The following is a 14,295-nucleotide window of genomic DNA, read 5'->3' as shown; positions in this document are numbered from 1 at the left end:
TAAGGAGACACGAGGCCCACCTGCAGACGGCACCTGTGAAGCAATTTCACGGCTTGTTCTAAAGACTAGACCATCAACAACTAAGGGCATTTGTCATGCAACAAAGTAGTTGCAAGTATCAACAAAATTTAAGATTAACGACCCTTGCAAGAAAAAAAATCTTTTTTCCACATTTAGGTGGTAATCATTTAACGTGCTGAAATTAATATGCATACAAACTTCAAAAAATTTACACCATTTTTATATTTGTAATGTTAATATTTCAGATTTAGGGTAACTTAATTTGAACATGTGAATAACAGCATCATACAAATACTTTAGGCAGTGTCCAAAATTAAGTTCAAAATGGACTGGAAAGTGTGTTTGGATGCACTAATGCAACAGAACTAAAACACACAGATCCTACGTCAAACAATGTTACATATTCAAAAACACATTATACTGAGACAGAACAGTGTGACCTACTTCATTCTCAGTTAAACAGCGCAATTAACCAAAATCTCCAAACAGTAAACAAAGTATGCCAAAAAAACTCCCAAAAGAAAGGAAGGTCACACCACACACTAAGGGAACAAAAGATGTAGGAAGGGCAGTAAGAAAGGGCTAGATACTCCTCAAATACTTTATTGTTCAATTTCCATAACATAGAACTAATTACAACAGTTCTCCTTGCGTGAGTAAAAAAAAAATCTACTTTACTCAACTTCTATTATTGCACTAATGTTTGTAACGCAACACATCTTTTATCTCCTAACCTGTAAAAGACTTGGTGGGGTCCTGGATACAATACAATGGATAATGTACCAAGAATAGTTTTAGGTCAGTACAAAGTAGCTTTTATAAATATTTAATTGCATCTTTGCATCCTCATAAGGGTTTTGGCTGTACAACGCACTGCCATTGCTCAATCCCATGAACACAGGTTCAGTACAACTAGATGGTGTCCATGAGGGTCTGGAAATTCAGATTTAAAAGCTCCTTCGAGGAATGTGGAACCACAGTACCAAAATAAGGCAGTTTATTCCTAGAATCATAACCACAACTTCCATATGCAAGTTTCCAGCATTTAAAGTGAGGTAAAGATCAATTTCTGACTGAAATACTTAGTTAAATGCCTCTGGTGCTTCCCATTATAGAAGGAAGTTTTAATCATTTTTTCACTTACAGATTTGAATTTAAGTAATTGGGACAATCGACTGTCACAGTGGAATACATTCTTTCCTTACCAAAGCATTGGATATATATATATTGTAGAATTACTGAGTGCAGACTGTAAAATTAAGGGACAAAAGTTAGAAACTATTTAATTAAGGGAGAAAAAAAATCAAACACTCAATTTCTGAAAATCTGAAATCTATTTGCAATACCATTGCAGAGCACAGTATGAGGACAGCAGTTTACACTTTCCCCTATGTCCCAAAACTGAGCATTATCTAGAATAATTCTCACCCTCAAACACTGACTCAATCCATTTTCAAGAACTCCTCCACTTAGTTTCCATCTTTTTGTTTTAAATAAAGACAAAATAAAAAAATGTTCACACTGGTAAGATACCAGTTTTCTAGGTTATAAATCACATAATTTGACTTTTTAAAAAAGAATTTAAAGGAAGAATGTAACTATAAAAGTAGGTACAGGGTACAGTAGTGTAATGGTTGCATTACTGGACTAATAACTCCAGGTATGTGAGATCAAATCCCACCATGGCAGTTTGTGAATTTTAATTCATGTTAAAAGGCATCAGTAAAATGAGCTTGAAGGTATCAGATTATTGTTGAACAAAAATAGAAAACCTGTGTCCTTACCCAATTTGGCCTATGTGAATGCAGTACCATACCAAAGTGGTTGACTCAAATGCCCTGTTACCTCAAATCGCTGTTGGTTCAAGGAAGCCCACCATTACCTTCTCAGGGCAACTAGGGATGGACAATAAATGCTAACCTCAGGTTCTCGATGTTTAAATCGAAAGAACGTCAACACGGACACTGATTAGTCCTTCATCTTTCAGAGTAAAACGTCCAAAGTTAGCAGCAGTAAATAAAATAGAAAATAATATTTCTGCTTAAGCAGAAAGGGAAAAGGCTTTCCATCAGTATTAAGCAAGGCAAACAGATACACCAACTGAGATCAAATTATAATTGTCACTCCAGCAAATCCATTTCATTATTTCACTCATGAAATGGAGAAGCACAGCCCATTAAATGTGTATGAAAAAATCAGAAAAAAGATAGGAAATTTGCCTTGGGTTAAACATGTAAGATTTACAGTATTAATGTTCAGTGTTACCATCGCCTTTGACATTCACAGAACTGACCCCAGAGTTACTGTGTTTTTTGAATGACACTATTTTCACTTTTAAACATGCTGCAGCTCAACACAATGACCTAATGGTCATTAAACACCTGTGAAAAAAGTGAAAATCTCCCCAGTGGATATGAAGAGGGGTTCTCACTTAATACCTGGAACAAATTCTACACTAAGACTTCAGTTTCCCCTTAAGTTAATGTAAATTTTACTACTTCCTTTACTTAGAGGTTCTCAAAATATGCAGACAATAAGGAAGTCTAAATTTATAGTCTACTGCTACATGCAATTTGTCAGCAACAGGCCAATCGAGCAAAGTTGTGCTTTTATTAAGTCTGAAGGTGCTCAGGCCATGCATGCACCTGGAAAGGAGGTAAACACTGCTACTGCGCCTTCAGTACTTCCTCCCTGCCTTCTCTCTCTCTCTCTCTCTCCTCCTTCCATCCGTCATGTAACAGTACTGGCCATACCAATCTCCTGGAATGAAATTTCCTGTGAGGAGTTTCAATCAGCTCCTTCCTGCCAGCTCACTCCATAAGCTTGCACTCGCACAGTTCTCTGTAGATCAGTTTTCTTACTTCAGGCATGTCTTTCTGAGAAAACTGAAAGGGTCTTCCTAGAGCCAGGCACTTGCAGTACTAGAGGGGCAATGGAAACACAGCGTCAGCACATTGAAAAGGTTTCAAATTCTTTTAAATAAATTAGTGAGTAGAAGTATTGTCAGGAATTGGGAAAACACACCAAGAGCCACACTCATGCCAATTCAACAGAGAACAGAAGAACCAGGACAGAAAAGGGGAAGGGGTGGGGGGAGGAAGCATTTATATAGCACCCTATCACATTTCTCAAAGATTTAAATAAATAATACAACAGACTAATGTGGGATCTACATTGCGCACACTAACACTGCAGAAACAGCAATAAAACAAACTTTTTTTTTTGGTGGTATTGACCGAGGGAGGAACTTTGGTCAGAACATCGAAAAAGTCCCTGCTACAGCATCTGTGACATACAACAGCTGAACAGACAAAACAGGCATTAATGCCACGGCAGCACTAGAGTGTCAACCTTGATTATACACTGGAGTGGGGCTTGAATCCATAACCCCCTGACTTAGTACTGCCAAGCTGACACACACTACAAGTTGAAATGTACTGAACCCAAGTAGCACATGTACCTAAATGACAGGGGTAGGTTAAATTATCTTTATTTACTTGTACTTGCACATATTAAACCCCAACAATCCACTCAGTTCATTATGGGGAGTCCTTTCTCACTCCTCTTGTCTGAATCTGCTTGTCAGCCACTAGCTTAGACACACCAAGCAAGCCTTTTTTAAAAAAAAATTCATTCATGGAATGTGAGCATTGCTGGCAAGGTCAGCATTTACTGCCCATCCCTAATTGCCCTAGAGAAAGTGGTGGTGAGTCACGTTCTTGAACTGCTGCAGTCCATGTGGTGTAGGTAGACCCACAGTGTTGTTTTGGGTTGCGGGGGTGGTGGGTGGTGAAGTTGCTCCAGGATTTTGACCCAGTGACAATGAAGGAACAGCAATAGTTCCAAGCTAGGATGACGTGTGACTTGGAGTTGAACTTGCAGATGGTGGTAACGCGTCCCCATGCATCCGCTGCCCTTGTCCTTCTAGGTGGCTGAGGTCGAGGGTTTGGAAAGTGCTATCAAAAGGAGCTTGGCGAGTTGCTGCCTTGTATATTTTGTATATGGTACACACTGTTGCTGTGTGCCGGTGGTGGAGGAAGCAAAGTTTAAAGGTGGTTGAACCAAGCAGGCTGCTTTGTCCTGGATGGTGTCGAGCAGTGCTATTGGAGCTGCACTCATCCAGGCAAGTGGAGTGTGACTCGTAGATGGTGGAAAGGCTTTGGGGAGTCAGGCAGTGAGTTACTCACCACCAAATTCCCAGCCTCTGACCTGCTCTTGGAACCACAGTATTTACATGTTAAGTTTCTGGTCAATGGCAACCCCCAGGATGTTGATAGTGGGGGATTCAGCAATGGTGAAGCCATTGACTGTCAAGGGGAGATGGTTAGAAACTGAACTGGAGTAGCCAGATAAATAACATGGCTACAACAGTAGGTCAGAGAGTAGGAATCCTGCAGCGAATAACTCACCTCCTGACTCCCCAAAGCCTGTCCACCATCTATCAGGCACAAATCAGGTATGATGGAATACTCTCTCTACTTGCCTGGATGGGTGCAGCTCCAACACTCAAGAAGCTCGACACCATCCAGGACAAAGCAGTCCGCTTGATTGGCACCCCATCCGCAAACATTCACTCCCTCCACCACCGATGCACAGTGGCAGAAGTGTGTACCATCTACAAGATGCACTGCAGCAACGCACCAAGACTCCTTAGACAGCACCTTCCAAACCCATGACCTCTACCACCTTGAAGGATAAGGGAAGCAGATGCATGGGAACACCACCACCTGCAAGTTCACATCCAAGTCACATACCATCTTGACTTGGAACTATATCGCCATTCCTTCACTTTCGCTGGGTCAAACTCCTGGAACTCCCTTCCTAACAGCACTGTAGGTGTACCTACCCCACATGGACTGCAGCGGCTCACCGCCACCTTCTCAAGGGCAATTAGGGATGGGCAATAAATGCTGGCCTAGCCAGCGACACCCACATTCCAGGAACGAATAAAAAAAAACTGCACTTTAGTCTTTCTTTACAACCATTTTCCTCAACCTATAAGTTCTAACAATCTTTCACTAATGGATATAGGAAAACAAAGTCTATTCCAAGCAGCAAATTTTTCCTGGCGCTGTAGAACAAGGGCGAGATGCACCCAAACTGATAGTGTCAGGTTGTATTGCAGTCTGAGGCAGTAATCTGCTATTGTCAATATAGTCAACACAAGTCATGTTTACCACAAAACAGAAGTAAAATCAAGGACATTATAGTTAAGGCGTTTTTAATCTGTGGTCCATCATTGAGGTCACTTATTTCAGGTCACCAAGTTCTTTAGGATGTTTTAGCTGTCTCAAAGTCCTTGGAATGTTCAACCATGCCTGGATGTGTCAAGTTTTATATGGCGATGTGACTAGGACAAACTCTTACGTTCTTGCTCTCTATTCTTCAAGATTAAAGATTTTAAAAAAGCCAGAAATCAAATGCTACAAATGGGGCACCAGTTTCAGAGCAAATTGAGATTCTGAAGGGAAGCAAGTTTATTTCAACAAAAATATTGAAGAAAACTTGTCAGAAATCAAGCCAAAAGGGGAACACATAGAACAGATTTTAAAAACTTCAAATTGATGGGTTTATTGAAGTGTGTACTTTAGTGGAATTACAGTAATACCCTGCTATTTCAGCAGCATTACCATAACCTATGGTGATCGTTCAGCATTACAGTAGGTGTTCTGAAATGTTAAAAATGGTAGTTTCAGAGAGTCCAGATTTCTGGCACCCAATTTCCTGTTGTACGCTTGTGTGAGGACATTTAACCAAGTATCTTATTTTGATCAATAAAAAATATGCAGGCCTATTGCATCTGAAGAGAGAAAAGATAGCTTACTGCTTCAAATCTCAACATTAATCTGTCTTTTCAGATGTTAATTTCTGATTCAAATATTTGCAGATGTTTTTTATTTTGACATTTATTTTGTCCACAAAACATTTTCTTGCACTACAAACATTACAGAATTAATATAGATCAGCCTGTAATTTATCAATTTTGGATTTTCTCCCAGCTACTCCCCTAACAAAGGGCACTTCAAATGGATCATTGTATGTAATGACAGATCTGATGTCGCAACATGCAAATGAAAGGCTTTACTTCCACATTTTGCCTGAGGTGGTCGTAATCACTGCTCGGTTACAGTTTCACTAGGACGAGTGGCCCTAGTGAACCTCAAAAACATTCAAAAATTATTCATTTAAAATCTACTACGCATGTCCTAAAAATAAAAATGACAAGGCAACTTCCTCCCTTCATGATACTGGATATAATCCATTTGTGGCTTTGTTCTTAATATGTATCAAGTCTGCTTCACATGCAGAGGTTCCAATCATTGTTGGCGAGAAACCATCTTCAGCCTTCAGAGGTGATTTGAGCATTTTATTAGTTACTATGTTTCACAACATTTCATTTTAATTACATAATTAAATCAGGGAAGATAAGCGGTCACCCTACCTGAAGAACAAACACACCACAGTCGCTATCATTTTTCTGTTGAGGAATACACTATGGGGGGAGAGAAGAACACAGGCATTAAATAGAAAGTATGCAAATAGTTCAATTCTGCTTTTACAAAAAAAAACATCCTCCAAATTTCTTCTGCTGACTTCACTGTTCCATCACTGTTAACCCAAATCACATCCACACATAAGAACCGCCCAGCCAGATTTATAAAACAACTGTTTTTGTCCCTCAGCAGAGGCTCTGAAGTAAACTGTAGCAACACTATTACTAACCAGATAACCCAGCACAAGGATTAAACATCTGATCAGTCTGTTTTAGTATATGTTACTGGAGGAAGTCAGGCAGTTATGACGAACACATTAAAAAACTGTAGTTTACAACCTATCTTCATATGAATAAGGGTATGCAAAATAGACCCTATAAGTTAAACAATTTAATTTGTACAGATTGATAATATTACAAATATTATTACAAAAACAAACCCAGAAATAAGAGTCAGAGTTTAGGGATTATGAAATTTTACGGAGGGAGAATTTGTCTGCTTCCCTTATGTGGGGAATGGAAAACACCCCACCTCTACCAAAAGCATGTAAAGGCAGAATACCTTACACCTTAGTTTTTACAAAGCAAAAGAAGCACATGCACAATTTATGGTTACATCTGAAGCAGTTTCAGTTGCAATCTGCAGCCTACAAGTTGAACATTATGCACTTCTGAAGACGGACTACAAATGAAACCTCTAAAGCAGGTTAGTCTGCCTGAACCTTACCGTCGTGGCAAAAGCTTTCCACCCTTCTAGGAATGCGGGACGATTCCTCTCACCTGCTTCTGTCTTTAAATACTTCAGAATGTTCTGTGAACCAGAAAGTCAGGCACATCAGATGGACAGCAAGAAATAAGAAGCAAAAACGTGTACCATTTTGAACGTGCTCCAGGCTGCTACACTGGGAATGGGAACTCAAACCTAGGTCCAACCACCTCTCTCCCTATCAATTTTAATTCCTCCCTGAAGGGCTTTACTTCTGGCTGGGATATGATTCCACAAGTGTCAGTTACCCTCCAATACATTACCCCAGTTAGCTGCAAGGGAGATCAAAACCAAGTCCATTTCAAGTTATTCACCAAAACTCTGGGTATTAATGTTTAAAAATCCAACTGCAACAGTTCCAGCAACATCTTAGGGAATGGAGTTGCACACTCCTTTTTTTAAAGTTACAATTTTCCTTTGTAAAGGCATAAAAGAACTCTATAATCTTATTCGAGTCTGATCTTTTTGTAGCCCACAGCAGTTCCCAGAGCATTCCTTTAAACTTCTTCTTTGGCCTCCTTATCTCGAGAGACAATGGGTAAGCGCCTGGAGGTGGTCAGTGGTGTGTGGAGCAGCACCTGGAGTGGCTATAAAGGCCAATTCTAGAGTGACAGGCTCTTCCACAGGTGCTGCAGAAAAATTTGTTTGTCGGGGCTGTTACACAGTTGGCTCTCCCCTTGCGCTTTTTTCTTTTTTCCTGCCAACTGCTAAGTCTCTTAGACTCGCCACACTTTAGCCCCACCTTAATGGCTGCCCGCCAGCTCTGGCGAACGCTGGCAACTGACTCCCACGACTTGTGATCAATGTCACAGGACTTCATGTCGCGTTTGCAGACGTCTTTAAAGCGGAGACATGGACAGCTGGTGGGTCTGATACCAGTGGCGAGCTCGCTGTACAATGTGTCTTTGGGGATCCTGCCATCTTCCATGCGGCTCACATGGCCAAGCCATCTCAAGTGCCGCTGACTCAGTAGCGTGTATAAGCTGGGGATGTTGGCCGCCTCGAGGACTTAATGTTTCAAGAACAACTTTGCTAACTATAGATGTGCTGAAATGCAGACAAGAGATTATAACTAAATTATAATAACCTGCTTGACAAGCTGGTGCTATTGGTGCCATGATGTACCAACACACCATGTCAAAGGAGGGTGGTATCAGTTTGTGTCCAGGATTCATCAAATGTCAAGCTGCTAGTCTTGGCCAAGCCATCATGGAAGCTGGCAATGGAGCCTGAAGTAATTGCAGAGGTAGGAAGGTTTACATTTAAGTATATAATTACTTGATAACCACCACGCTGAGGCTGCTCTTGCTCACAGTGGCTGATGCAACAGAGAGAAAGAACGTATCTTCTGCCCACCGGCCAGCAATGAAATGAAGACACAAGTGAAATAATAATATTTTAAAAATCAATAAGTACTATAAACAAAGCTTCTGAATTTTGGCAATGCTACTGAAGAATCGGTGCAAAAGCAAAATGTTCAGTGCTCTACAATTTTCTTACTCGTCAAGGGGTTTCCTTTAATAACATCTCAAAGTCTGAGTTGTCTGTTCAGGCTTACTTCACTGGAATGAAGTCACAACCCAGTCCACCTTCTATTGGAATAACCCTATACCAATGATTTATCAGAACCCTAGTACCAAAGGATTCAACACCTAATTGCCCGTTGCTAGCAAAAAAACAAATCCTGCTGCTCACCTGATTTTTTTGGTGCTCGACATTTGGCCTGTCTTCTTCAAAGCCCCAATAGTTCCTTTACACCACTTTCTGTTTTGGGAATAACCAACCAAAAATCTGGAATGGACAGTAATTGCATTTTTTCACGCATACTGGCCGTACTGAGGACTTTTATAAAGGAATCAAGGCGAGCCCCCCCCCCCCCTCCCCCACCGACCCCCTCCACATATTGAGATTAACAGTCTAACTCAAGTCTTTCTTTCTCCCACTTTTTTCTGATTTCTGCATTTTTATTCCACTCTCATTCAACCTTTCTGTTCAAACCATTTGCCTCTCATTTCTGATCCCCATTCTTCTACTTTGCCACTTAGATCCAATTCTCTGCTTCAAGACTCAACATTTGCTCTTTTTTTTTTTAAGAATGGTGGATAGCATAACCAAAAGGGATAAGAATGAAATAATTAACATTTAGTTAGTTAAAACCAGAAACTGAAAATGAAGATTATAGCCTCAGCTAGATAATCTGACTGAATCTTGCTATCTGCTGTTACTGGTTTGGCCTACCTGCTGCACTTTCTATTTTTCTCAGATTTCTACAAAGGAACAAAACAGGGAACCATACCAGGTGTGCTGCCAGTCGCACATTAAAAGGGGAAAGCAGACCAGAGTAGCTCAGCAGCAAAGATCAGATACCTACTTGAGGGAAGGTGTGTGTGTATATGTTACATAAATAAATGGCTTAGATTCTCCTGTCCCAACAGGATTCCATAAATAAAGCAGACATTTTGATTTACTGCAGGAAGCGATGCAAAGGAACTTCCTGCACACATTTTAAAAGATAGCGTCAAACCCCCTCCCAGTTCACACCTCAGTACACAATTTTGAATGCAGTATTTTTACATTTACAGCATCTGCCACTTTTCTAAATATTAAACAGTGCCTGTTTAAAAAAAATACGATGAGATGGTTTGCGAAGAGCACACTGAAGACAACTGGGTGATGCTTACTGTTCTTGCTGACACTCCGTTTGATTCCAGTTTAGACGGATGAAATGCAAAAATCCTCTGCCAGTCGTATGTAGGGTAAGTGAATTGACTTATGGGGATTGTGATCCAGTTCTGAATCATTTATGCAATGTGGATGCACATCGAGCACAAATTGGCAATCTCATTTAAAGAGGCCAGAAGGGTAGCTGGTTTGGCAAATGGATGCTTCTTAGTTTCTGATTAGGGCACATTTTTGGCAGCAAGGGTGGGGGGGGGGGGGGGGGGGGGGGGGTTGGGGGAGAAACAGAAAGAGCTTTGCCCTGCTTTCAGTTTGTGCTCTACTTGACTTTTCAGATGATGGGTGACACCAGGGACACTGTAAAATTCTCCATCCCTTAGTTAACAAAGCCTCACCTAGAGGACCTCAAAAATTCATTCTCCTGAGATATTGAGTAAAATAATCAGCACTCTGTCAAAGAGCGATCAGTGGGTTACATGGGTGAATTACACATGCGTTTGTTGTTCTCATCTGGACTGTAGACCAGTGGACACAACCCAGATAAAATATTGCCTCAATGCCTAGTAAATTCTCCCAATTCTTTCTCCAGAATAGTAACTTCAGTTCTGTTTGGGAGATTACCAATTCACTACCACTAATGCTGACACTTGAAGCCTCATCCTCCATCACTCTTACAGGTCCAAAACACAAAGTACTGCTACATTTTGTCACTGGGTCACCCCTACAGGTTAAGGATTAATGGAACTGAATATTAAACCAAAGGTATCGGTGACATTGAGGGAGGTCACCGACTGTTTAAAAAAAAAAAACCCTCGCTTTTATATACTGTCTTTCATAACCACAGGACGCGCCAAAGCACTTTACAGCCAAAGAAATACTTTTGAAGTGGTCACTGTTGTAATATAGGAAACACAGCAGCCAGTTTGTGCACAAGCTCCCACAAGCAGCAAATTGATATGATCAGACGATCTGTTTTCGTGATGTTGATGAAGGGAAAAATATTGACCAGGACACTGGAAATAACTCTCCTGCTCTTCAAAATAGTGCCGTGGGATCTTTTATGTATACCTGAGAGGGCAGATCGGGCCTCATTTTAATGTCTCACCAAAAAGACAGTGCAGCACACTCTCAGAATTGAAGGCTGATACTAGAGTACACTAATGTGCTCAAGTCCTGGAGTGGGACTTGAAACCACAACCTTGACTGCGACCAATTGAGCTACGGCTATTCCTGTCATTAACATTAACCATTACATTGCACGGTAGCATTCAAACAGAAGAGTCGAAAGGTTCATACTTTGTGTTCACTTACTGAATGAAGAAGAACAGTGACATTTAATTATTGTTGTAGTATAGAGTTGGTTTGGGAATGAACATTAGTTTGTTAGTTTACCAGTATATTTAATGATGTATCAATAACAATGATTGACCAGCAAATAGATTCAGACATTAAACCAACCTACAGAGTGATGATTCCAGACAGTAAATTCTTACATAAAGCACAAATAGATTTTATGCCTATTTAGTGAAGCATTTATTAATCTTCTCATTAGTGGCATTTATATATGGCGCTTTCTACAAGGGTAAAAGTTTATTTGACCATATATAGTGGTGTCTGATAAAATACATCAGTACTGAGTTAAGGAATCTTAAAATACTGGAGGAACAAATTACATCCCAGATGTAACCATAAAATGCACATATGTAAATTACACAGATGTCTACTTTCCGTATCCAAATAGCTGAAAAGACTTTTACCGTCACTCAGAATTCCACTTGACCATTTTTCAACCTAGAAGAAACAACTTCCAGAGAATAGCTACTCTGGGAAATTATATGCTGTGCAAACAGAAAGGTTTGAACCTTGGCCTGTACTGAATTAACTGCTCAGGTTGGGAATGCTACAACTGCCCTCACTATCCCTAGGCTAGAAAGGGAAGAAAAGAAAAATCAGGCAGGGTTCCTCCTCACTGTTGATAAGTCAGCAATATGAACTGTGCTCGCAAGGAGAGGACCAGGCTCCATGGTTGAATGATCCACTAATACACACTGTATGGACTTAATCATGAAACGTTGCCATTCAGGAGGGCTTTCACCAGTGCTCAAGGAATCTGATTCCAGCATGTCATTGACTTCAGGAAAGCACAATCCAAAGCGCTAAAAATCTGACTGGAAATTATTCAAATGATTGTCTTACCTGAACACAGGAATTAAAATGGATGCCTTGAGAATCGTAGAGGCAAATTTTCCTATTTGGAAGATCAACTGTTAGCAACGACCAATGGATTTCCAAATGAATAGGGATTAGTAACAGGGCTTTACTGAATAAATCCACCTGAACAAAGAGAAAAAAATCTTCCAGTTAGGTGGACCGATCATCTGAAGAAAACAAGACCTTGCAGCTTCAACATCACAGATTAAGTAGTTTGGAAACCAAACTTATGAGAAGGCAGAGGCAATGTAGAAAAATGTAGCAAAAATGCTGGGATTTTACAGCTGGCTTTGAACTGGAAGGAAAAAAGACAACATCCAAGACTTCTTTTAAAATCATGAACTGGGAATGAGAGTATTTTTTGTGCAGTATTAGGAGACATGATTAGAAGCTGAGTTTAATTTAATTCTTTGGAGTGAATGGCATGCCTTTTTAGCATATCTTGTCTATTCTGATGAACTCTGCTTTAGTATGATCATGAAAGACAATTTTAATGCCATTTTGGTCCACGTTGTTGAGAATTTCTATCCATGAGGTAGCAACCACAATAAAATTTGAAACCTGATTCAGTCATGTTTAATTTTTATAATGTAAACACCCCGAGCCTGAGAGAAACTATTCTGAGCATATACTGTAACAGGTCAAGTCCACAATAAAGAAAAACTTAAGACTGGGGAGTTTAAAAATCTGCACATTAAAGGAGTTAAAACTTCACATAGTTGGCATCCTTCCATCTACAAAAGATGGGCATGCAGCAACAATCCATTTAGGTGGGATGTCTTCTCTTGGTGCACCTTTGTCGATGGCTGTGAAGGCCAATCCTTGAGGCGCCGGTTTTGCCACAAGCGCCGCATGTGAAGCTGCCAAGTGACGCCGAGTTGTTGTTTTCAGCCATTGGCGCCTGTTGCCAAGTTGCTGTAGCTAGTGGTCATCGTGGTAGTGCACACCAGTCCACAGGATGTGTCGCCATTTTCCTCTTTCACCAGATCGTGACTCCCATGTGCGATAGTCGACATTTAGGGCCTTCGTGTCACGCTTGCAATCATCCTTGAAGCGGAGCTTCACTGGTTGTCCGGCCCTGGCTACCTCACCATGTAGAAGGTCCTTGGGTATGCGAATGTCTTCCATCCTGTGGACGTGTCCACTGAAGCCGTCTGTTTGATTAGTGCCAACACACTTGGGAAACTTTGAACGACTGTCAGGTTACTTGTTACAATACAGCGCGTTGAGTTGTGCTCAAGATTCATCCTTTTTAATGCCCACACCTAGGATCTAAACCTTGAAACAGCAAAATTCTCTTCACAGTAATTAAGCTGTAAAAGATGACTATGCAACATGCCAGTGTTCATCAGTTTTAGTACAAGGGGTTGACTTGGGTCAGAATAATCACATATATTCAAATGTGTCTGTTACAGCATTGCTAAGACTGGATTGCTTTCTAATTTCATTTAGAAGACATGCTTCCATAGGGACTGGTCAAGTTAAATTCCAAATGATATCAGGTTAGTCACACAAGTGATAACAAAAGCTCTCTGCAGAGGTGCACAATACTACAATTTGAAAATAAATGTTCTGAGTATACCACTGGATTCACGTCAACATCGGTAGCTTCCACAACAACTTAATAGCTGCTTATACCGAAATTCACCAAACATGCAAAAATGCTGCTTGCTGCCACAACCCACTCCCCCAATGACCCACCTTTTTTGTCCACCTCTTCACTCCGTTGTATCCTTTAGTTTGAAGCTGTTTGTAAAAGAAGCTATTGAAGAAGTGAACCTAGGAAGGGGAAGAAACAAAATTAATGGAACAGAAACCTGTTTGACATGAGACTTCCTTGCTTAGAGCCATAGAAAAATTATGGCACAGGAGGCCATTCAGCCCGTCGTGTCCATGCTAGCCAAACAAACTAGCCTCCCAATCTAAACCCACCTTCCAGCACCTGCTTCACCTGCCATCTAGAGTTTACAAAGCATTTAAACACAATGCCCACTTTTTGCCAGATTTTTTTCCCTCTACATCTCCTGAAGGCAATAAGTGCCAAGGTACAGATCAATACAGATGCCAACCACGCTCTATTACCTCAATTTAGTGGCCATTCTCCACAAGTGAGTGTTGGCTAGTT

At 40.6% G+C, this 14,295-nt stretch overlaps 1 protein-coding gene across 1 annotated transcript in view; it reads right to left on the bottom strand.

Moving 5' to 3' along the window:
* Window positions 1–224: 224 nt before the first annotated feature.
* The window catches only part of LOC137375056 (sentrin-specific protease 5-like), a 29,474-nt gene continuing 15,403 nt past the window's right edge, over window positions 225–14,295 (bottom strand). The window contains exons 6-10 of the mRNA XM_068041682.1: window positions 13,872–13,949; window positions 12,156–12,293; window positions 7,242–7,325; window positions 6,464–6,514; window positions 225–2,942 (exon numbers count right to left, since the gene is read on the bottom strand). Coding sequence (XP_067897783.1) covers window positions 2,832–2,942; window positions 6,464–6,514; window positions 7,242–7,325; window positions 12,156–12,293; window positions 13,872–13,949 — 462 coding nt within the window. The 3' untranslated portion in view covers window positions 225–2,831. The remainder of the gene's footprint in view (window positions 2,943–6,463; window positions 6,515–7,241; window positions 7,326–12,155; window positions 12,294–13,871; window positions 13,950–14,295) is intronic.

This window comes from Heterodontus francisci, chromosome 11 (assembly GCF_036365525.1).
Source record: "Heterodontus francisci isolate sHetFra1 chromosome 11, sHetFra1.hap1, whole genome shotgun sequence".
Classification (NCBI taxonomy): domain Eukaryota; kingdom Metazoa; phylum Chordata; class Chondrichthyes; order Heterodontiformes; family Heterodontidae; genus Heterodontus; species Heterodontus francisci.
Note: the sequence above shows the minus strand (reverse complement) of the source record. Positions and strands in the feature narration are given on the sequence as shown.